General features: G+C 35.6%; 1 protein-coding gene across 3 annotated transcripts; it reads left to right on the forward strand.

Moving 5' to 3' along the window:
- The first annotated feature begins 681 nt into the window (after window positions 1–681).
- On the forward strand, window positions 682–24,540 carry LOC8284439 (DExH-box ATP-dependent RNA helicase DExH14). 3 transcript variants are annotated; one of them, XR_001534925.3, is made up of 50 exons: window positions 682–939; window positions 1,138–1,199; window positions 1,285–1,459; window positions 1,754–2,204; window positions 2,305–2,370; window positions 2,844–2,948; window positions 3,046–3,348; window positions 4,463–4,579; window positions 5,153–5,212; window positions 6,009–6,080; window positions 6,208–6,324; window positions 6,441–6,602; window positions 6,915–6,980; window positions 7,067–7,219; window positions 7,355–7,438; window positions 7,535–7,609; window positions 7,722–7,853; window positions 7,927–7,992; window positions 8,510–8,575; window positions 8,669–8,791; window positions 9,292–9,441; window positions 10,344–10,556; window positions 10,873–11,028; window positions 11,119–11,343; window positions 11,426–11,527; window positions 11,630–11,710; window positions 11,821–11,901; window positions 12,226–12,429; window positions 12,579–12,695; window positions 12,797–12,919; window positions 13,059–13,148; window positions 13,288–13,413; window positions 13,521–13,583; window positions 14,225–14,313; window positions 15,512–15,602; window positions 16,560–16,709; window positions 16,793–16,984; window positions 17,067–17,132; window positions 17,672–17,827; window positions 17,926–18,069; window positions 18,910–18,977; window positions 19,332–19,497; window positions 19,583–19,645; window positions 20,643–20,738; window positions 20,856–21,023; window positions 21,652–21,822; window positions 23,013–23,162; window positions 23,226–23,357; window positions 23,854–24,122; window positions 24,247–24,540. XR_001534925.3 is itself a non-coding variant. In XM_002514618.4 (49 exons), exons 1-49 carry the CDS (start codon window positions 827–829, stop codon window positions 23,953–23,955), a joined length of 6,303 nt encoding a protein of 2,100 aa, XP_002514664.1. In that variant the 5' UTR covers window positions 682–826; the 3' UTR covers window positions 23,956–24,540. The 3 variants fall into 3 exon arrangements, 2 of the variants coding, with proteins under 2 accessions (XP_002514664.1, XP_048228570.1); XM_002514618.4 differs by having other exon boundaries at window positions 23,854–24,540; XM_048372613.1 differs by lacking the exons at window positions 682–939; window positions 1,138–1,199; window positions 1,285–1,459 and having other exon boundaries at window positions 2,130–2,196; window positions 23,854–24,540.
- Window positions 24,541–25,318: the final 778 nt, after the last annotated feature.

The raw sequence follows: 25,318 nt of genomic DNA on the forward strand, positions 1-25,318 counted from the left end.
AGGAGTAGGACTCCCAAAGATCCATAAATTACTACTCTAAAGACCACTATACCATTAGATTAAACTTCATCTCTCTCACATTTTTTTTTTATCTATTTTAACTATCAATTTCTATTTAATACACTTATTTTATATGTTTAATTAATTCTATTCAATTTTTTTATAGTATAAATGAATAAAAATTTACGAATATAAAAAAGGTCAGAAACATAATTAAAAAATAAAAACTAAAAATTGAGAAATATCATAAAGTAAAATATCAACTAAGAAGTTTAGATTAATAAAAAGTAGAGGTGGAATTATATACCCGGCCATATGGTAAAAGCCACGAGTGCATGTGCCATCACACATGATGTGTCTCACTTATGATGTGGCATATTCTAAGCTGGGTAATACATGACGTGGCTCCCGTCAAATTGCAAATTCTTGACGTGGCACGATGGCAAATGCCACATGTACATCTATCTAATCATGATTTGGCGTGTACCATGTTGATATAGATGGTCACATGCTACGTTCCACGTTTACATGTAAATACGTGACACGTGCCATGTGTCTAAGGTCCTCAACGGTATACAACAAGATTAACAAGGCCCAAAGCCCAATGCTATTAAAATGCCCAGTAGGACCCCAAGCCCACAAGAGTCCATTCCTTTTCTTTCTCTCCACGCAGGAAAAAACTCGAGATATAAAAACCAGACCTGCAAAATTTCTCCATTCTCTTCTACACTGTCTCTTCGCTCACCCTGCACTAGTTTTTTTCCTCCTTAACTCTGTCAGTACAATCAAACTCTCATTTGCCAGTGTTTCGTGATCCTTTCAAAAAATGCTTATGCAGCTGCCTCGCTTAACGAACTCTCTGAGAGAGCCATTCGATATCGACCAAGCCTATCTCCAGCGCAAGATCATCCTCCAGAACTACCACCTCAAGCCTCGCAAGTAATCATCATTACTAGAAACCGAATTCTTCCTTTAGAATTTTCTTTTTTAATTATATCGGTGTTTGTACTTGTAGTTGGAGTTCTCAATTAATTGCGAAACCAAGACACTATATGACCAATAACATATTTGAGTTATCTAATTTTGAGTTTGATTTTATTTTTTTAAAATTTTTAGCTTATTTTTTCGATGATGTAGTAATGCAAATTCACTTAACGAATCGGAGCTCGCAAGGAAGATAGTTGATCGATGGGAAGAAGGTACTATACTATGTAATAATGCATGATAATGAATCAATTCAATATATAATGATTTTACTAAAATCAACTGGAACTTGTAAAACAGCCTCAACAGAAGTGAGACAAGCTTACAAGCAGTTTATAGGGGCAGTAGTGGAGTTAGTTGATGGAGAAGTGCCTTCTGAGGAGTTCCGTGAGGTGGCGCTCACTGCTTATCGCCTTTTCGCGGGACCAGGCCCGGGAGAGGAGGATATTGTTCGTTCCAATTTTCTCAATAACAAGTAACATTCTAACCCTAAAGAAACAAATAGAAACAGATTAATTTAGATATTACTGAGACGAAGTGAAAGTTGCCATAGCATCTATAATTATTCCAGCAACTAGTTCTTCACTGAGTTCTTGTGCTTATTATTAGATTTGGTAAAACCAAATATTATGTATTTTTAGTCTTTTGTAATCTTCTCTAATTCTAACGTCACTTGAATTTCAAGTTGAAAAATATACACGTTTTTTAGTATAGGATTTTTATTCTCTTGTAATCTTTTATGATTTTGGCAAGTAATGTTAACATGCAGATCAGAATTGCAGAAAATTATTGGTCATGCATTTTCAGATGCTAAACTCCAAAAAGTTGCCACCCTAGCTCAGAGGCTTTACAATTTGCAACCAACCAACTCTGGGGCTGCACTTGTTCCAGAGAGCCATGTAAATGGGACTGGCGATGATATAGAGTTTGGTGCGGACCTTGTTTTCCAAGCTCCAGCTAGGTTTCTAGTGGATATTACTTTGGAGGATGGGGAATTGTTGGGTGATGAAACTGCTGGACCTTCTTCATTTCGGGAAGGATGGTATGATAATAGTGACTATGACCGTAATCATTTTGTTGCTAAGGGTGGGACATTTGATTTAAGTTGGTTGAAAGATGCATGTGATCATATAGTTAGAGAAAGTACTTCGCAGCTTTCCCGAGATGATCTAGCAATGGCTATATGCCGCGTACTTGATTCAGATAAGCCTGGTGAGGAGGTACTGGTTAATACTTAATATGGTCTAAATTTCTTAACATTGAGCATGCCTTTCATCACAACCAAGCTCTTAATGCTTTTTCGTTCTTTCTGTCTGCTAGATAGCTAGTGAGTTGTTGGATCTTGTTGGGGATAGTGCATTTGACACTGTTCAAGATCTTATATCGGTGAGAATATTAACTAGTGTTTTAGTTACTTTTAACTACCTGATGTTATTTGTGAACTATAATTCTAATATATGTTTTGGTAATGTTACTTTGAGGAATCATGACTTTACTTTTTCAGTAGGGTACGCAAAGTTGAATTTATCGTTTTTGTTCTAAATTCATTTTGGATAACTTCCTCAGAACTTCAATGGGGATGATCTCATCTTTTAGAATGACAAAAGGTTATTATCACTTAGCTAGGGAGGAGCGCTGACTGAAATGTTGTAACTTCTGGATTGAATACTAGATGCATCTAAAGTCCAAACTTGAAACAATGTTTTTCCTTAAAATTTCATTTTAGTTTCTCTTTCTTTCTCATATAGACACGTGCATCAAGCAAATAAACAAATTGCTTACTATTGAATGTATTAGAATTCAAATTAGAAAAAAAATATTTTAGGTGCTATGATTGAGCTTTCCCTTTTCTTTTCCAGCATCGCAGTGAACTTGTTGATGCTATCCATCGTGGTTTAGCCATACTGAAATCAGACAAAATGGCTTCAAGCACCCAATCACGTATGCCAAGTTATGGCACCCAGGTATCATCAATATAGTTTGTTCACATGCTTGTATGTAATTAAATTCTAGTCATTTGAAAGCTAAATTTCACCAAGTCACATTCGGTCTCTGTTTCAGGTTACTGTCCAAACAGAATCTGAAAAGCAAATTGATAAACTTCGTCGTAAGGAGGAAAAGCGACATAGACGTGGAACAGAACACATAGCTGAGAATGATGCATTAGCTGCAAGATTTTCTTCTTTACTTCAAGCAAGTGAGAGGAAAAAACCAATTGATGATCTAATTGGGTCTGGCTCAGGGCCCCAGTCATTGTCAGTAACTGCTCTTCCTCAAGGTACTACCAGGAAACATCACAAGGGCTATGAGGAAGTTATTATCCCTTCAACACCAACTGCACAACTGAAACCTGGAGAGAAGCTGGTAATTTGTCATGCTGCAGCATTGATATTATCTTTGTACGAAATTCCAGTTCTTTTGTTGATTTTTTCAACTGGTAGACATGATTTGGTGCTAAGTGATAAAATTTTTAGCTGGAAAAACAGAATAGCTGTTAGTTGCCTTTACTTTTTTTGTACTGCATCTGTAAGACCATCCGTTAACTGATTGTTAAAATTTCTGGAGAAAATTGCATTTGATCTGAAAAATTAGTTTATTTGCATGGAGGAAGAGACAGTTTATACCTCTTATGATCTATCCCATTGATTAAATTTTCATCTGGTAAGAGACAGTTTATAACCCATCTCCTCCATCTTTTGGTGAAAATTCAGATACGAGACAACAAAGTTTGATTTAGTTGCTTAACATGTGTTCTTGTTTTGGGTTTTAAGAATGTCCACTTGTTAATTACAAAGGGTAAACTGCATGAAGGTTTGAGGTATCACTTTCCAGTCTCTTAGTCAATACTTTTGTAATCGCTTCACTAAGATTTCCGTAGTTTACCATGGAAGATTGAAGTTGTTATTATTTGCTGAAGATTGATGATAAAATGACCAAAAATGGAGAAGCATTTTTTGAATATACAAGGCAAACAATTTAGTTACATGATTGATTGTCTTGGACATGGATGCTGTAAAATTGGTGTTATAACTTTCAAAGCAACTATTGCATTATATGTAAGTAAACAATCAAGTTGCATGATTGTCTTGGACATGGATGCTGTAAAATTGGTGTCATAACTTTCAAAGCACAACTATTGCATTATACGTAATCTAAATAGATTCAAATTTTAGGCTGTAAGAGGCCAAAGTAAATTAGTGACAATAGAATTTTCTTCCAGGAGGTATTGTAATAAATATTATTTTCAAGGCAAAACAATGTCTAATAACCCTTCTTCTTTCAATGAAGCTAGGGTGGTTGTTTTTACATTAGTATACACCTATTCTTTTTCTTGCCTTTCCTTCTTCTGGTTGTCGTTCTGGAAGGCTGCTGTTACTGTAATAATCTGCTTAATCTTCGTTCTTTTTTTTTCCCTTATCAGGAAAGGAAACAAACTGCATGTGTTCATCGTGTTTCTATTTCTTATAATATTTTTCAGATTGAGATTAAGGAGCTGGATGATTTTGCTCAAGCTGCTTTTCATGGATACAAATCCCTGAACCGTATCCAGAGCCGAATATTTCAAACTGTTTATTATACTAATGAGAATATACTTGTGAGTCTTCTATTCTGCAGTTCCACTAGCATTTCACTCTATTGGTGAAGAGTTTTGATTACATTGCTGGTTGATAGAATTATACTCTTGTGTTGCTGTGTAAACATCGACTCATTGGTTTCAACTACAGTCTATAGTTGATGAATCCATATTTATTTAGTTAGATCTATATCTTTCCCTTGGTATGCATCCACTACCAAGCAGTAGGCTGTATTTGCATCTTTGTCAAGCTTCAAATATAGTCTTTTACATACTCATTTTATACTATCCAAGCAAACATAAAAAAGATAGTGCTTGTAAATAATTGAGTCTGAGAAGAAAAGGAAAGAGATGAGGGATGGCATAATTTGAGCACCACTTGCATCGGATGTGGTTCAATAGCAGTGAGAGAGAAGCATCTACAAATACAGATATTTGCTACTAAGTTTGAAAATCCTGGTGGATTTATAGCATTTTTGAACTTGGGGATATTAAGTTTCTTGGTTGAATTTGTTATTGCTGATAGTGAAATTTTTCGAGTTAAACTGTTTATGAACACGCAGCAGTGCTGATCAACCATATGTACTTTTGCAGGTTTGTGCGCCAACAGGAGCTGGCAAAACAAATATAGCCATGATATCTATTTTGCATGAGGTACGCAGTAAGTGGGCTTTGTTATGTTTCTTCCTTGAGATGGATCTTCTCTTAAATGAGATGAGATGGAGTGAATGTTCTTCTCATGGTTGGGTAAATATGATCTACAGTATTAATAGAATTTCAATAATTGAATTCAAAATTAATGGTTGACATGTGGTTATCCAATATATGATTACTCGTTATCCAAAATTTAAAGTCACCTACTAAGGGCTTGTGGGATTGTCGTTTGGCGTTCAGAAATGCAGGTTTAATTTGGTTGATTTATTTTTTAGAACTTTTTATTTATAAGCTGTTGTTGGCAATCATGCTTTTGGAAAAGCCATTAGTTTACCTACTTATTTCGAAAAGCATTTTTAAACTCAAGAGAAGGTTCTTCTTTAAGATAAAAAAGCAGGTTCCGCCACAACAATCATAAATGGGGCCTAATAGTGTAACATAATTCATTATGAATTGAATGATGGAGATCATTGAAACATGAAGCCATGCCTTTACAAACTTGAAAGGTTCCAATCCAGGATGAAATGGATGAACTGATAATCTAAGTTATTGAGATGTTTTGACTTCTTCTCATGCGCTAGAAACACCTTTCTGACTATAAGCTTTTGGCTGTATTATAGTTTATTGGTGGTATTGTTGGTATTAATTCTCGAGTTTCTTTTCTTGTATGCACAGGCAATGTTGTCAGTCTTGCTTATATAGTATGAGTAGTTGAATATAGAAATTAGTTCATAATGGTGCATGATGTCATATTTTAGTAAATTATTGGGCTAATGGGTTTTTGCCCTCTCCCCAGATTGGACAACACTTCAGGGATGGTTACTTGCACAAAGATGAATTCAAGATAGTTTATGTTGCTCCTATGAAGGTATACCCGCCCATCAACTGCTTTGCACCCTTGCCCTCATTTCTCTCTCTCCTCCCAGGTCTTTCCCTCTATTTTTCAGCGAGCTTGGGTAGGACAAACTGCTTATTTCTTGTAATTTTCTCCCTAGGCATTAGCTGCGGAGGTCACATCAACATTTAGTCATCGTTTATCTCCGCTGAATATGGTTGTGAGAGAACTTACAGGGGACATGCAGCTGTCTAAGAATGAACTTGAAGAAACTCAGGTTGCATATTTTACCCCTTGTTATGCATTTATAACATGCACTGGCTGATTGGCAGCATGTATACCATGTTCCAGAGTCTAGAGGTAATGGTTTCCCTCTTTTAATTTTTGAATTAGATGATAGTCACAACACCTGAGAAATGGGATGTCATTACTCGTAAAAGCAGTGACATGTCGCTTTCCATGTTGGTGAAGCTCCTAATTATTGATGAAGTGCATCTTTTAAATGATGATAGAGGCCCTGTGATAGAGGCACTTGTTGCAAGGACACTGCGCCAGGTAAATTCTTCTTGAATCAGCATTTTGGTAACTGTTAAACAGTACTTGGTGTAGCCACTGAGAAGTACTTATTACAGATAAGTATGTTTTCCGTCAATGTAGCCATAGTTTCACTCTTTCTCCTTGATGAAAGATAAGCATTTGCCTATGTTTAATCGCAGTTGCTGTAAAATGTATTTGTCAGGATATGCATTAGGTTTGAGTCAACTGTTCTGGTTGTAGAACCTTTGCAATTAAATCTTACCTATATATGTGAGTTGTTGCAAAATTACGTGTTTTTTTTCTGTACTTTCTTCTGTTCTCGTGTGACAGGTGGAATCAACACAGATGATGATACGCATTGTGGGACTTTCGGCCACTTTACCCAATTACTTGGAGGTTTTTGTCCAATACAAATTACATTTTATTATCTCATTTAACTAAATTTCCCTAGTTTTGGTTAATGTATTCTTGAATTTTTCTAGGTTGCTCAATTTCTTAGGGTGAATCCGGAGGCTGGCCTCTTCTTCTTTGACTCTAGTTATCGTCCCGTGCCTCTTGCACAACAGTATATTGGAATCAGTGAGCAGAACTTTGCAGCCCGCAATGACTTGTTGAATGATATATGTTACAAGAAGGTATCGATGATGGAAAAGATTTCTTAGTGAAGAATCTTTTTTTTTTTTTCCATGGTGGCTTTTTCCCCCTTTTTAATGAAAGTAATGTTGCTCTGAGTTGGAAACTGAGGGGGCAAACGGTACATTTTGTTCTAGGTTGTTGATTCACTGAGACAAGGTCATCAAGTTATGGTTTTTGTTCACTCGCGAAAGGATACGGCAAAAACAGCTGATAAACTTGTATGGTTATTGGCAGGCTTCCTAAATTTGATAATAACATGTGCTATTTGTCATAGCTGTTGCTTGTAAATTATGTTGAATTTTCATGACAAACAGGTTGAGCTTGCTCGAAACTATGATGATTTGGAGCTCTTTAAAAATGATGCCCATCCACAGTTTTCCTTAGTTAAGGTAACAAGGCCGTCCTCCTTTATGAAGACTCAGGGCTAAGCCTGATATGGCTGTCACATTGAAGTAACTCATGTTTTTTGATATCATTACCTTCCAAATTGATGCATTTCAGAAAGAGGTTGTTAAGTCCAGAAACAAAGATGTTGTTCAACTTTTTGAATCAGCTGTTGGCATTCATCATGCTGGGATGTTACGTGCTGATAGGGTTTTGACAGAGCGGCTTTTCTCTGATGGGCTCTTGAAGGTAGAGCTCGTCCAGCTTATCTCTTAGGAGTTGGCTTGTTTAATTTTCTAAACTGTACAATTTGTTGTTCCAGGTACTTGTTTGCACAGCAACTTTGGCATGGGGTGTAAATCTGCCAGCTCACACTGTTGTAATTAAGGTTGGTGCAAATTGTTATATCTCAGTAATTCTCATTGGTTTAGTTATTTTCCAAATTGCATAAATTATTCTAATCTTGGACAAAGTGGAAGTGAAACTTAGAGAATTTATATTTACTATATCCTGGAACTTGTTTGCTCCATATTTGAGATTTATATCTTACTGTTGGTTCTCCTGTTCAGACTATTTCTCTTAATAAGATATACGATGTCTGCCTTCCCCTATACAAAAAATTAAAAAAGGATTGGCAAGTACTATTTGCTATCATTAACTGGTCTGGAAGACTAAAAGTTTCAACTTTCTGTTTGTTTAACACCTAAAAGGATATGTGGTGCGATGGAGTGTAGAGCTTACAAAAAGAGATTAACAAAATATATCAGATTAATGTTATTAAAGTTGTTCCATTCTTGCTGGTCTCAGAAATTTGGAAACAGTTAAAATTGTCCTCATAGCCAGATGAGTATTTGATATTTTCTGTTTGTTAGTCTTCTTAGTTTATCATCTGTTTCCTTGTACAGGGGACGCAATTATATGATCCAAAAGCTGGTGGGTGGCGAGACCTAGGCATGCTTGATGTTATGCAGGTCAGACTCAAATTCCTTTTAAACACATCTAAAATTATTACTTCCATATGTTATATGGCTATTGTAACCGCTTTCATTGGGTCACTGTTTTAGATCTTTGGAAGGGCTGGGAGACCTCAATTTGACAAGAGTGGTGAAGGCATTATAATTACATCTCATGACAAGCTGGCCTACTATCTAAGATTGCTGACAAGTCAACTCCCCATAGAAAGTCAGGTATTATTAGCTGTTTGACTTTGGGAATCAAGCCGACAGTTAGATGCATATTCTTCATCTTATATACTTCAATTGATTAGAATAGTTAATTGCCTCAAAGGCAGATTACTAAGGGATAAGCTTTTCTTCCATTATCAACTGTAGAAGATCATGTGTTTTTTCAGTCTGAAACTCTTCTCTTACCCCAAAGTTTGGGACAAATTAGCTGGTTTGATACAATTATGACTATGTTGTACTTGTATGCTCGAACCTTCTCTTCATATTCTACTATAGAATTGCCCATCTGACTTGTCTTTATGGTGGAGTTACAGGTCCAAATTAAATTTCATTTGTGTAGGGCCCTCTATGCTCTCTCATGTTATTTGGGCCTATTGGGGATCTAATTGATTGTATTTTGAATTTGTGCTTCTTTGCAACATGCTATGAATTCCATACTCTTGTCAGAGGTTGAAGGGTTCTCGTTGCCCCCTTTTAATATGTAAATTCCCTTGTGTTTGCAGTTTATTAGCTCATTAAAAGATAATTTAAACGCAGAGGTGGCATTGGGTACCGTCACTAATGTCAAGGAAGCTTGCGCTTGGCTTGGGTATACTTATCTTTTTATCAGGATGAGGCAGAATCCTTTGGCATATGGCATTGGATGGGATGAGGTATTGCCTGTCTTTTATGAATTAGCAGTACTTTGAACTTTACCGCATGTCCTAAAGGTGGCAAATCTAGAAAAGTGACGTTCATCTCATATGACATTATTCAATTGGTTAATCTTTCATTTCTTGCTAATGTTCATGCCAGCAAAACACTATACTATATGGTGTGAGCTTCAACAGGTGATTTTAGACTAATCCAGACATGTCTAGTACTGATTAGATATAGGCGAATGAGGCCTAGGTCCAGGTCTCTCCCAGCCCAGCATATTGCATAGACGCTGGATGACCAATAACTCTGTAGACATTGTAACTGCAACTTTTTCATGAAGAGTGAAGGCTAGTCAAACCTGTGTTAAGCTTTGGATCATTTTCAAGTCTTTAAAGACAAAAGTTGAATACTATAATATTCAACACGATTAAACTCATCTTCATTTGTACATCTGTCATTCCACTTGACTATCGCCAAACCCTCTAGGCTCTAAGGAATATATGGTATCCGACTTGGCTCTGGTCCCTCCAACAGCCAAACACAAAAAATGCAGTTACTATTAGTGATCATCCTCGTCTTCTCTCTCTCCCTAAATTAATGAAGCTGCTGAAATGAAATTTCTAATGATCATTCTTAATGTAAACTTCTTATTTCCTTTTAGTGCATTCATTTGGTTGTTTGGGAGTTGCACTCTTTTGAAACTTGGCATTAAGTGGATTCTAAATCAGGTTGTCAAGGAGACACGTTCAGTCTAACAAAATCCGCAATATGCAAATCACCTTTTCTGTTCTCTTTCTTTATCTAAAGCTTCATTACATGTACATGGTTTCAAATGTACCTTATTTTTAATGATCTTGGATGGTCCTGATTCTTAAAATCTGTTATTGAAGCTTAGACAGAATTTTGTGTTTGACAGGTCATTGCGGATCCTTCTTTGAGTTTAAAGCAAAGAGGTCTTATAACAGATGCTGCACGTGCTCTTGATAAAGCTAAAATGATGCGGTTTGATGAGAAAAGTGGCAACTTTTATTGTACAGAGCTTGGCCGCATAGCTAGCCACTTTTATATCCAATATTCTAGTGTTGAAACTTACAATGAGATGTTGAGACCTCACATGAATGATAGTGAGGTTGTAACTTACTCTTTTAGATCAACTTACTTTTTTGCTCGAGTCTATTTAAGTAACTTATATTAATTTAGCTTCTATAGAAAAAATTGAATACTATCAGGATGATTATATTACTGTAGTCTATTTTAGGTGCTCTATTGTTAAGTTTCTCGGTATATTTTCCCTAGGATCATTGCATTGTAATAACTTCTGTGATCACTTATCACATTGTTCCTCACACCACCTTTCCCTCTCCTTTTCTATAATTCATCGCTTATTTATATATTTTTTTTCATTGCTGTTCAAGTAAATTGATGCGAGTTTGCTGCCACTTTAGATTATCAACATGGTTGCCCATTCCTCTGAGTTTGAGAATATTGTTGTCCGAGAGGAGGAGCAGAATGAGCTTGAGATGATGTTGCGTATGTCATGTCCTCTAGAAGTTAGGGGTGGTCCTTCAAATAAACATGGAAAAATCTCAATTCTCATTCAGGTTTTTTTTACTTTTGCTCAATTTTTGATACTGCTTTCCACTGTACATGCAGTATATGATGTATGATATGCTTCTTCTGTAATTTTACAGTTGTATATATCTCGTGGCTCGATTGATACTTTCTCATTAGTCTCTGACGCTGCCTATATAAGTGCAAGCTTGGCTCGTATCATGCGTGCATTGTTTGAGATCTGTTTGTGCAAAGGCTGGAGTGAGATGTGTTTGTTCATGTTAGAGTATTGTAAAGCTGTAGATCGCCAAATTTGGCCTCATCAACATCCCCTTAGACAATTTGACAAAGATCTCTCAACAGAAGTTTGTCTACTGTACTTTTCTTCTGCTTATCAAAACTGTACCTCTGGTATATATCCTGTTGATGCTGTCTTAACTGGAACAGATATTAAGGAAGCTTGAAGAACGAGGAGCTGATTTAGATCGTCTACAGGAGATGGAGGAAAAAGATATTGGAGCACTTATTCGTTATCCTCATGGAGGGAAGGTAAATCCATTTGTAAATAATAGTGCTTGTTACTTTTATATATTGACTATTCCCTTTTTTCTTATCTGAAACTTTTTTTTTCCGGGCGGGGATAATGGGAAGTTGGTCAAGCAATATTTAGGATATTTTTTGTGGATCCAGTTGTCGGCAACTGTAAGTCCAATCACCAGAACTGTTTTGAAGGTAATTCATGATATAACTCAGCTCTCTGTTTATTTGGGAACGTAAATTTCTATATAATCATATTGTATTTGTGAGCTGAGATCTCTTTATGATGGTTATTTAATTTTCAGGTGGATTTGCTCATAACTCCTGATTTTATATGGAAAGATCGATTCCATGGTGCTGCCCAGCGTTGGTGGATTCTTGTTGAGGTGACATATGTCATACTCTTCTTGAGGGAGAACTGTCATTTACTCTTTCTAGTTTGACAATAAATTCTTTTCAGAAATTGCTTCATTAAAAGTATAAGGAGCTTTGAGGTTAAGTTATTGTTAAATGAAGTTCATTAGTTCACAGCTGGGTCCCTTAACTGCCCTTCAACGACCTTCTATGTCAGTTTTCTTTTGTAGTGTAATAGCCTCTGGCTGTGGATGCAATTAGTATGTGTAAAAGGTTTGGTTGAATGGAAATTTATTAAAAATTGACATGGTTCTTTTTCATCTATTCATGGGATACTGACGAACAAATTTACACAGGATTCTGAGAATGATCACATCTATCATTCTGAGCTTTTCACTTTGACCAAGCGCATGGCACGAGGAGAGCCTCAGAAACTCACCTTTACTGTCCCGATTTTTGAACCACATCCACCACAATACTTCATTCATGCTGTTTCCGACTCTTGGCTGCACGCGGAAGCTTTGTACACTATTTCATTCCATAATCTAGCACTGCCAGAGGTGCATAGGTTTTGCTTCATCAATTTATTTTGGATACGATTTCACAGTGTTCTTTTTTCCCCTCTCCACTCTCTATCTTGGCCGCATCCCATTTCTTTTGGCACTTTTGGATTGCAATTGTCAGTCTCATGCAAAGGCTCTTTTTCCAGGCTCGTACTATGCACACAGAACTTCTAGATTTGAAACCACTCCCTGTGACCTCTCTGGGAAACAATGCATACGAATCCTTGTACAAGTTTTCACATTTTAACCCTATACAGACACAGGTGCAGTTCGACATAATTTTTACTGGTTTCTGTTTCATGGTTTTAGCTATACTTAAGCTATTCTGCATTAACAGTATGATCTTTTTGTTTGAATATCACAGATATTTCATGTCCTCTATCATACGGACAACAATGTTCTATTAGGAGCTCCCACTGGAAGTGGGAAAACTATTTCTGCAGAACTGGCCATGCTTCGTCTTTTCAATACTCAGCCTGATATGAAGGTTTTTTTCGGTTAATAATAATTTTCTTTTGTGCGATAGATAAGATTTTGGGTACAGTTAGTCCGTCTAATTCTGCTATATATTGGTGTGTTTCATTTCCTCAAGTAAAAAAAATGCTTAATTGTTGTTGTGAATGAAGGTCATCTACATAGCACCTTTGAAGGCCATTGTACGAGAGAGAATGAATGATTGGAGAAAGGGTCTTGTCTCTCAGCTTGGGAAACAGATGGTGATAAATTAATTCCTTACATGTAATTTATATTTGTCTGTTTCTCTGTCTGTTCATGCCTGTATAGTATACTATAATTTTATCTGCATGTTAATATAAGTTACTGGAATTGAAAAGAAAATTGTTTTTTTTTTCTCAGGTGGAAATGACTGGAGATTATACTCCTGATTTGATGGCCCTCTTGTCAGCAGATATCATTATATCTACCCCTGAAAAGTGGGATGGTATCAGTCGTAATTGGCATAGTCGAAGCTATGTGACAAAGGTGCATATATTTGATATTTGGGCATCTACATAGAAGATATGTTGTCTCATTTATCGTCTGTCGTTTGCATTTCAATGTCTAATTCTAAGTATGTGCCTTATCAATAGGTTGGGCTTATGATTTTGGATGAGATTCACTTATTGGGAGCTGACCGTGGACCAATCCTTGAGGTATTTGTTAATATTTGCTAATAGCTGCTATATCTTCACTTCTACTTGCTGTTTGTAACATAGCACCTCAGGCTGTTGTTAAGTGGCTCGTGTAACAATATTTTAGTCTACATGGATGGGAATTTAATTCTCAACTGTTCCAGTGCAATTCTCCCATGCCTGTCCTCTCCGCTTTAAGTTGATAATAGGGAATTGCTAATTTTCATGTAAAAGGTTTGAATGGGTTTCTTTTCACATATATGTGACAAGCATCTCTTTTCTTCTCGTGTCATTGAAGCATGTAAAAGGTGTAGAATAATTGGTTGAATTGAATTCTTTAATCATCCAATAGAACTAGAAAGGGGAATGTCGTTTATTCTAGATTGGAATCCTACATTGCTATCTCTAGAAACCTGGTGGTTTAATTTGATTAAGGACAACTAGTCAATGATGTTTGAATTGTGGGGTTTAATGAAGTGGTTGGGATATCAAAAATGTTTTATCAATATATTTGCTCTTAGCATATTTGATTGTTAGAATGAAAAATGTATGTAGCACCATTTTTCTGCATAACGGCCAATTAGTATTGCGTCTTGCTTCCTTGATCTGCAAATTCTTTTAGTTTCATTGAAAATATCAACTTCAGAACTTTATTTCTTCAGGTTATTGTATCAAGGATGCGATATATATCATCCCAAACAGAGCGGGCAGTACGTTTTGTAGGTCTTTCTACAGCTTTGGCTAATGCTGGGTATGTTCATATATAGCACAGTTCAAGGAACTGGTATTTTCATCATCTTGTTATTCTTATTTTTTTGTAAAGCATGAATTTTTATAACCCACTCTCCATTTCCATAAAAGCGTTTTCTATTTGTGGGATCTCATAATTAGCTACTATTTTATTTATGAATTTTAGGTCTGCTTAGGTCCCTGTTAACTCTCTAATTTCATCGATATGGAGAAGTGTCCTATCATGAAGAAATTCTTATTAGGCCTTAAATTGGGTGTATCTTAGATTAATTTTAGCTTGTTATTTTATAATAAGAGGAGTGGTTGTATGCATCACTATTGACAATAGACTAGTTCTCATCAATTAATGTTTGTAGAATAGAGCAAGAAATTGTATCTTCCATGGTACAGAAGTAATGGAATGTTGAACTTACATTGCCATACATGATGGAGGAAAGGGCAAAGAAAAAACTGTGCAGGTTTTAGTTTCTTTGGGAATGAATTCAGTGAATGTAAAATTCCATGACATTCTGAACTGTCTTGTGAAGGAATAATTATAATTGATTACCATAAACATGAGCATGAAAAATATATAATTTTAAGTTTTCTCAAATTATTCTAATCAACTTAATATTAGCATTAGAAGCAAAGCAGTTGATACTGATTTAGATCCTTCCAGTTCACCGCCTATTCATATGAATAGGAGAAAACAGTTGAATTATAAAACTGGCGTGGAATAATGATTCATCCCAAGAGACCACAAATTTTCGTTGGTAGTATCTTTTGTAAATTGATTTTCAGCATATTGCGAGCATTGTATGGAAATCAAAATTAAAATTGTTATAATGTATTTTTCCGTATGAAAAGAGAAGAAATAATTTTTCTGATCAAGCTTTTTTCTTTTGAGGAAGCTTTATTAAATTTTCTTAGCTGGAAATCCTAGTTAAGAGAGTTGGAAAGAATTAAGGACCTTGCATTGCAAACTCATCTTAAATCTTTTGCAAGTGTCCTGATCCCCACACGAATTGAATAGGGTATCCTTTCATGTTGCCGTGTTACAGTAAATTTGTCTTGAAGGGTAATTGAGAATCTTGATCATGCTGCATGGCTATAGATGTAGCAGCTATGTAGATGTTCATTGAGCTACTCTTAAGGATGAGTAAGGTCTATTGTCCTAGCGGCTCCTTGTAATCAGTTTCTTATCCTTTTCAAATTTTCAGTGATTTAGCTGATTGGCTGGGGGTTGGTGAAATTGGACTCTTCAATTTTAAGCCAAGCGTGAGGCCTGTGCCGCTGGAAGTGCATATCCAGGCAAGTAGCTACGGTGTTTCACATGGAATATTCTCTCAAAATTGCCAAATGGTTTTCTAACATGAGTTTGATATTTCTTGTTGTTCCATATATGACATTCCAAATTTATGTTCTGATGGTAGTGCTTCTTTCTCCTGTTTATTTCCCCTGGTCTACATGGATGCTTTTGAGGAACAAGCTCGTTGAGATAGTTCCTAAAGTCTCAATCAATTAGCTGTTTTCTTTTTGTACAAGAGTGTCATTTGTGTTGAAGAGAGTTGTTGAGGAGGGCAGCAATCTGAAAATGTGAAATGGTACTGCTTTATTTATTAGACCTTACAGGGCTCGAGCAATTCTGAGCCATTTCATTTTCAAAATCAAGGAAAATTCTATATGGTTTTGTTTTGATGGAGTTGTCGGCCTTGAAAGCTCTGAGATTCCTATAAGTTTTGTAATGTATTGGATTTAGTCTAGATCTTTTCTCTATGTTTGGTGGTTTCCCTTGCAAAGTGTGGTCGTTCTTATAGTTGATCATAAGGAAAGTTGGTACCTTATCCGAATTGGACTAATTCTTTTTTGCTTTTGATTAAATGCTAGAAGGTTCTAACAAATAGGAATTTATTTCAAATACGATTGGAAGCAAAGTAATGTCTAAGCTGATATTCGTTATTAAGGATTCTAGGAGTAAACAAAGTCTGTGGCACACATTTGGCACAGCATTTGCTTCTGAGAATTATGATCCAATCACTAATGTCTAATCATCACAAAATTGTTCGTGAACAATACAGATGTTTTTGACTGTGTTATTTATGTCTCCTGCTGTTTTCATGCAAGTTATTTTGTATAATGCTAATCTGATTGTTTAATAAATAGACTGGAGATGCATTTTATGGGTTTCTCTGCCTTTTCTATTGACATGGAAGTGGAAGTGTGCAACTGTCCTTATATTCTGCATTTCATGACTGTTATTGTAAACAGGGATATCCTGGAAAGTACTACTGCCCCAGAATGAATAGCATGAACAAACCAGCTTATGCTGCAATATGCACGCATTCACCTACAAAACCAGTACTCATATTTGTATCATCTCGTCGCCAGACAAGGCTTACTGCGCTTGACCTTATTCAGGTGAAATGCTACATCATTTTGGGCATATGGATTTTTCCATTACATTACTACCATTTAAACATGGTATTTTTATGTGCATGTAGTTTGCAGCTGCTGATGAGCATCCAAGGCAGTTTTTGAGTATGACAGAGGAAGCACTTCAGATGGTTCTTTCCCAGGTCACTGATCAGAATCTGAGGCACACCTTACAGTTTGGAATTGGTTTACACCATGCAGGATTAAATGACAAAGACAGATCTCTGGTTGAGGAACTTTTTGCAAACAACAAGATCCAGGTTTTTTTTTCTCACTTAGATGGTCTATTTTTTGCTTACCCGGGAAGGAGGCATGGAACTGATTCTACGTGTCAAATCCTAGGTGTTGGTATGTACAAGCACGCTCGCTTGGGGTGTGAATCTTCCTGCTCATCTGGTTATTATCAAGGTAAAACTATTTTTGGACACAAGTCTTTTTGAAGAAGTTTTACAACATCTATAAGAAAGTTTTGGGATTGATATGATATTAAGTGTTCCTATGGTAGTTTTACTATGGAAACCAAAACCTAATTAACTTTTTAGCTCATCTAGGTAATGGTGAAAAGAATTTTAAGAGGGGTTGGATGGATTAGGTAGCACAGAATAAGTGTCCTAATCGGAAAAGTAATGGCTTGGCTGCTTAAGACAATTAACATCGAAGTTAAGATTTGAATTCAGGAGAATAGTCAGAAAGTTAGGAATAGGGCTGCTTGTGGAAGCATTGGAAGACAAATAATTTGAGGAAATATAATTGGTCCCTTGTAAGATTGGTTGAAAAAGGCATACACCCAGGACATGCGACTGAGCGAGACCATTACTCGAGTGTGTTGTTTTGGAAGTGCCTTCTAAATTCTTAGATTCTTACATCATATCTCTTTATTAGAAGTTCCTTGTCCTGCAATAATGACACTATTTCTACAACACATACATGATACACCTAATGTGCAGGGAACAGAATATTATGATGGGAAGTCAAGGAGATATGTTGATTTTCCTATCACCGATATCTTGCAAATGATGGGCCGTGCAGGCCGCCCACAATATGATCAGCATGGGAAAGCAGTCATTCTTGTTCATGAACCCAAAAAGAGCTTCTATAAAAAGGTTAGACAAAAATTGGTGGTGTGTGAGTTTTATTATGGTACCTTTCACCGTCTTATGTTTTGCAAAGGGGGAGTCACATGGGTGCTCTATTATTGCAGTTTCTGTATGAACCATTTCCTGTTGAGAGTAGTCTGAAGGAGCAGTTACATGATCACTTCAATGCAGAGATTGTTACTGGTACAATTTGCCATAAAGAGGATGCAGTGCATTATCTTACGTGGACATACTTATTCCGTAGAGTGGTATACCTTCTTATCATTATCACAATTGAAAATGGAAAATGAAATATGGACTTGTACAGTCGTTCGTTTTCTTAGTTTCGTTTTGTTAGTCACAATTAGTCTAGAAGGGGTAAATTCTATGATCTAAACTTTTAAATTGAGGAAATAATATATTACTATTTGGTTTGGATTTTGTATTTAGCCCAACAAAGTATTACACATATCCCTGAAAATAAGTAACTATTAGCATAGAATGAGTGTTGAAAGACCTCTTGCCAGTCAACAGCACTTCCAGCATTTGATTATGGCATGAAACGACCAATCTTCTTCCCTTTGCTGCTTGCCATATTTTTCACTATCTGTGCAGTTTTTAAATTGAAATTTTTTGTGATATTCTAAAGACTGTTTGAATCAGTTGAAATATGTTGTTGGCGTTTCATCTTCTTCAATAATTCATGTCCAAGCTTGGTGCAGGTTTTGTAATTTTAGCTGTCTAGGTATCAGATTCATCTACATAAATGCATGGTTAAGTTTATGGTACAGAAAATATATTCATGCATGTATAAACTGATTTTTGTTTTGTTATTTAGATGTCTAGGTATTGGGTTCATCCACATGTTGCTGTTTTGTATAGACAAATGCGTGATTGAATTAATAATACAAAATTTAATATCATCTATGTTTACATTGATTTTGCCCTTATCATAGATTGTGTCAAGATTCTAGATCTTCATGTCAATTTTTTTCTTTTTTCCCATCTTGATAACTATTCCATAGTTAGAACAGTAAAATTAAATGGCATCATGTTATATCAGAATCCTTGTTTACCTGCAAAATTTGATAGAACAATGTCTGTTGCAGATGGTTAATCCAGCCTACTATGGTCTAGAGAATGCAGAACCCGAAAATCTGAGTTCTTATTTGTCCAGGTAATAAGGGCATCTGTGGCATATTGTTTTGGCTGATGTAATCGTCGAATTACAGATAAACATTGGTTATGTTAGAAGTCGTGTTTGGTTAACCAACATGGAATGAGAGATTTAAGTAGTGGTTATGAAATATTGATACTAAAAATAAAGAAAAGATTATCATGGCTATAAAAAGATAAAGATATTTTCAATCTATTTATTAGTGTTTCAGTCAGTTATTTGATCACTTCCTAATTGCTAATTCCTTAGTTATAATCTGAAATTAAGGATAATATTACTACCATATTTCCTGGGATCTTTTGTTGCTATGATTTGCATTTTTCTCTTAGTGACAATGTGACTTTCTTTTGGCAGTTTAGTGCAAAATACATTTGAGGATCTTGAAGACAGTGGATGCCTTAAGATGAATGAAGATAATGTGGAGTCTACAATGTTGGGCATGATAGCATCGCAGTATTACCTTAGTTACATGACTGTATCAATGTTTGGGTCAAATATAGGGCCAGATACATCTCTTGAAGTAAGTTCTTGAAAATAAAATTTGTTGGTGTATACTCATCATTGTTTGGCCTCATATCTTTGTTCTCCTATCTGTCTTTGTATAGGTTTTTTTACATATTCTATCTGGTGCATTTGAATATGATGAACTTCCTGTGCGGCACAATGAGGTACTTTTCTTGGCTTATTGTCCTTTCCTGATTTGATTAATTAGAACATCAAGGGCGCATTATCTTCTAGCAAAAACTTGCACTAATATTACTCTGTGTAGATTGTGATTTTTTGGCTAGTGTTCTTTCCTCCTTTCTAGGATGTACTGGAAAATTTCAAAGAATACCACCACTATACTAGAAATACCAAAGAGAGAGTGATAATTCAAATGGTATACAACTGAAACTAAAACTTGAAAATATTCACAAACTCAGGACACAGCCAAAGAGCTTAAATGCGTTTGACTTATCCAAGGTAAGAAGAGGATACTCTTCAATTTCCCCTTGTAACCAAATGTTAAATTGCCTAGAAGCATGGCTATTCATCTCCAACCCAATATTTCATATTTGTTGACAAATGGTGCCCCTTTCTAGGACTTTCCATCACTGAGAACTCTGTGATAGTCCTATTTGGTTTCTTTTTCTTTTTCCTTCGTATTTCAGGACAAGATTGTCAACATAAGCCTTTTTTTTATTATGACCAACCAATATTATGAAATGTGGAATAATAACATTATACCGAGAAACTTGGTAGAAAGAGAAGGATGCTATAACATAATTATACAATTTTTTCAGTGGTTCAAAGTTTTATCTTCGGTTATAATTTAATAGGTGTGCATTTGAAATGAAGGTAAGTTTCAACTTTGTTACCAGCACCATGAATACCAATTGAAACATTATAAAGACCAACATCAGCATCAAAAAATTTTTACCCTTTCATTTAAACCCTAACCTATCCAAATGGACCCTTAAAAGAAATTAAGAGCTGCGAGCTTTTTCTATTGTCTGGTCCAAATTCTGACTTGATCACAGAGTTTCCATTTACTCAAATCTAACTGCCTATGTTTGTGGATGTTTGATCCATTGTATTCAAATAAAAATAAGTGGCTGTTAGAGTTTTCTTTGTACAAGGCAGTACAAGCTGGTTTCTTTAAGCCTTGCATTTCCTTTGTCACAGGAAAATTATAATGAAGCACTGTCTCAGAGAGTTCTTTATATGGTGGACAAGAATCACTTAGATGATCCACACGTCAAAGCAAATCTGCTATTTCAGGTCAAGAGTAGTGCTGAAACTATTTTCTAACATACTTAATAGTACTTTATTTTTGGTGATACTTCTCTGTTATTGAGTTGACTATAGCATTCCACCATCGTTTGTTTTCTGGTTCAGGCACATTTTTCCCAGTTAGAGTTGCCAATCAGTGACTATGTAACAGATTTGAAATCGGTGTTGGATCAAAGTATACGCATTATACAGGCGATGATAGATATTTGTGCGAACAGTGGATGGCTTTTAAGCTCAATTACTTGCATGCATCTTCTGCAAATGGTCATGCAGGTATTTCTCTTTGTATTTCATAATAATTTTTATACATTAGCATTAATTTAGTTCTATACATTAAAAAATATATTCATTTGAAAAAATTGAAAGCATATGAGAAGAAATGTACATTAAATTTAATCAAGGGAGGGAGGGAGGATTGATCAAGTTGCTATAGCACGTTCAAGTAATGTGCAACTTAGTAAATGCAGAAAAATAAATGGAGCCTGTTTTATAAGTTTAATGTGAATAAGCTGAATATGTTCATATAGTAACTAGTTATGCATCAATGAGGAAACTGATTTTATTGCTGTTCGATTACTCATTTCTAACCCCAAAATTTGAGGTATCTTGGCTCATGTATTATGTCCTGAAGATTCTCTTAATGTAATTATGACAAATTAAAATCTTTTAAAGTGAAAAACTGAAATTTAGCACATTCTTTTGATGAGTGATAGCACAAGTGTCCCCAGATGGTGGATCTAAGGATCAAGAGCAGTTCAATGTCTTTTCCTTTATTTATGCAGATACTTTTTGAGTAGTAGGTTTAGTAGGTTTGGAATCATCTTTAGCTTAGCTTAAACTATAAGCTCTTTTGAGAACATTTGGTCATTTTTTCTCATCTTCCCCTTTCGTGTTTTGTCAGGGTTTGTGGTTTGATAAAGATTCTGCCCTGTGGATGTTGCCATGCATGAATTCTGATCTTGCCACATTATTAAGCAAAAAAGGAATCTCTACTGTGCAGCATCTTCTGGCTCTTCCTAGGGCAACTTTGCAGGCTATGGTTGGAAATACTCTGGCGTCAAAATTATATCAGGTGCAGTGTCCTGTATTCACGTACTGAACTACTTTTATTTTATTTGTATTGAGTGATTCAACTGAATAATGGGCATTATGAGAGAGTTCGTTGGTAGTAGTAGAATAGACACTCTAGCTTTAGACGAGTTTAAAATCTGGTCTTGTAAGTTCTAACTGTGGTAACTTTGAGAATGGGTAAGCCTTAAGATACCGATATTTAATCCCAATAGGCAACAATGCTGTTGTAAAACATTGCAGCTTGCACAGAAGTAGAGTTATGAGCAGGTAATCAAATGAGATACTAAAACTGGAAAAAGCTTCTCAGATTCTCACCCTTTATGCATTTTGTTTCGTTTTGGAAACTACAATGGAACATTGATTGGGCCAGTTAACCAAAGACTCACCACTTAGAAACTAAACAATTAACATGAAAACTTCCCTCCTCCCTAACATCAGTGAAGAACAGTTTCTCTATTCTTGAATTCTCGGGAATTTTTTAAAGCACTGTTTAAAAGAATCCCTTTTATCCCTATTTTAAAAACCCTACAATACCAACTGTACCCTCCACTTGTTAATACAAATTCACGACCACTTAATCCTCCCATCACATCCTAATTCTCAACTCTTCTTCCTGTATTTTAAAAATGTATATGGATTGGGATTCTCCATAAATTGGCTCTGCTGGGATATGAGAAAGATTCAGAAATTGTCCACCAACAAAAATAGAAGAGGGCTCTTTTTATATGGCCGGTGTATGTTATAGTTGGGAATTAGGATGTGATGGGAGGATTAAGTGGTTGTGAATTTGTATTAACAAGTGGAGGGTACAGTTGGTATTATAGGGTTTTTAGAAAGGGGCTTCAATTGGTCCTATATGGTTTCTGTTTTTTGCAGGATGTGCAAATATGCATATATAAGCTATATACAGGTTACATTTACCTATTTTACCTTGTGTGATTGCAATCATGCATATTCAGGTCAGATAAGACACCACATTGTGACCTTGCACTTATATTTGGTAATTTCATCTGCTTTATTTTCCATCAACAATAGCATGTATGCTTTACCAGTCGTGGAGTGGTCAATATGCACATAATATGGCTGTATTTCCGTGGAGGTTAGGGAACAGTGCAGGTGTCACATGAGAAGGCAATCCTGCGAAAGTTTTTTACATCAATATTTGAGATTAATAGTTGTCACTGATTCCAGGATCTGCAGCATTTTCCATGCATTAAGATCAAGTTAAAACTTGAGCAAAGGGACACTGGCGATGCAAAGTCTCTGACTCTGAATATCAAATTGGAGAAAACCAATTCCAGGAAAAGCACGTCAAGGGCTTTTGTTCCTCGATTCCCTAAGGTAAAAGTCTGCTCTTTTCTGTTTATAGTTGGGTAAAGATAACTAATTTCATTTCTTTTGCAGATAAAAGATGAAGCATGGTGGTTAATTCTGGGTAACACGTCTACCTCTGAACTATATGCTCTGAAGAGAGTAACTTTCTCTGATCGCTTGGTTACTCATATGGATATACCATCATCATTGACAACTTTCCAGGTCAAACAATCTACCCTTCTTTAAAGCCATGTCTTTTCTTCTTTATGTCTTCATGCACTTCTCTTTTTCTTTTATTGGGTTCTGCAAGATGGAAAAAGAAATTATCCATGCCTAGCATTAGCAAATAATGAAGTATAGGTTGATCTGTAGATAAGAAGCAAAAATTTGTAAAGCTCTCACTAAAATGTGAACTTAGTTAAATTCTTAATATGTGGAAAAATATTTTGTTGTCAACTACAATTGTATGATTTAAGAGTCCTTGGGAAGATGCTACGAAATAATGGGTAACGTCTAGGAACCATAGCTGAATTGAACGAGCCTTATAAAAAACATACATTAGGATATTGGGCTAGTTGATATCGAGGTGAAGGCCGTGAATTTTCATTGTGGTGCTTGGAACCATCTTGCTTTTTGCATTTCAGAAGACAATATGTTACATTACCTGTTCGTTATCTTTCTTTTGCTGAACCCTTTAGCTTGTGTATTTCAATTCCAGGAGATAAAGTTGATGTTAGTTTCAGATTGTTACCTCGGTTTTGAACAAGAACATTGCATTGAAGAACTAGTCAAATCTCGGGGAATGGAAACAGGAATATGAAGAAGATATACTGGGATAAAATACATTCATGCAAATCCAATTGTATCCGCGGGAGGTCATCATAAAAGTGAACATCCTTTGGGAGCAATTGTTTGGTTCTAGCGTAGTGTTGTATTTTATGAAATTTTGACAAAAAGGTCCTTGGAGACAGGAAACGACTACTCCGGGTAGAGCTTCGATTGTAAATATTTTGTTGGGTCCTTCTTACTTGATCCACGCATATTGAGCAGCCTCTCCTTTTAGTTCTGCTTGATAATGTATCGAGCTGACACTTTGCCTTTCCTTGAACAGTAGACGGTTTTGTGTCGTGTAGAAGACTTGTTACGGCGCTTTCTCTCATGTATTGTGAGAATCCTGCAACGAGGAATCCACAATAGCCTGTGAGGAGGGAGCAAACTACAAGCATGGATCAGTCCCTATACGGTATTATCTGATCTGATTTGTCTAATTATTTTGTGTAGAGTAAAGGTCGTTGATGTAGTTATGCACAAGACCTGAAGCATCTCTTCTGTCTGACCGGTCTTAATTATATAATGCTTAGTTAATATTCTTTTTAAATCTAAAATAAATAATTGGTTTGATTCTCATTTGGAGTTAATTTTGATTTTAATTCATATACTACAATTTCTTTCACTTTATTAATTGACAGTTTTTTTTATTGTTGATTATATATACATATATATCCTTAAAACTATTTTTTGCATTTAAATATTGATTAAGATCAATTTTTACTCAGCACTAATTATATTGTAGAATTGCTATAATTATCGTTGCTGAAAATTAAAACGACAGTTATACTTTTTTTTTTTTTTTGAGTTATAAATAAGGGGATTAATACTGGAATTTGACATTTTAGTCAAGTTGAGATATATGCATCTACCAACATATTAAGCCTTGAGTATGTGTGTATGCTTTACTCATTGAACTTATTTGTTAATTTACAAGTTAATGAATCGATGATCCTTATTGCAAATTAATGAACCAGTCCTCTATCAAATTTTTAAATACTCAAAATCACTCCTACCACTGAAATTTTCCAAAAACAAAAAAAAAAAAAAAAGGAAAGGAAATCTGAAGACAGGACCAAGCGAGATTGAGAGAGCTAGTCAGACGGAGGAGGGTATAATAGGAATTCAAAATATATGATTTCTTCTTTGAATCCTCGATACATAACGTATACTACAGCTGGCGCCACTAATACGCCGTCGTGGTATTTCCTGCCGTCGATTTCTAGCGCGGGAGAAGGAGATTGCACTGCCTATTGCTTGCAGTTTCATTTCGTCATTTATAATTACCGTTCCAATGTGATTTTATATTCAAAATGTATTATTTATTTAATTTTGCCTTTTAAAGAAAGTAATTA

This window comes from Ricinus communis, chromosome 4 (genome assembly GCF_019578655.1).
Source record: "Ricinus communis isolate WT05 ecotype wild-type chromosome 4, ASM1957865v1, whole genome shotgun sequence".
Taxonomy (NCBI): domain Eukaryota; kingdom Viridiplantae; phylum Streptophyta; class Magnoliopsida; order Malpighiales; family Euphorbiaceae; genus Ricinus; species Ricinus communis.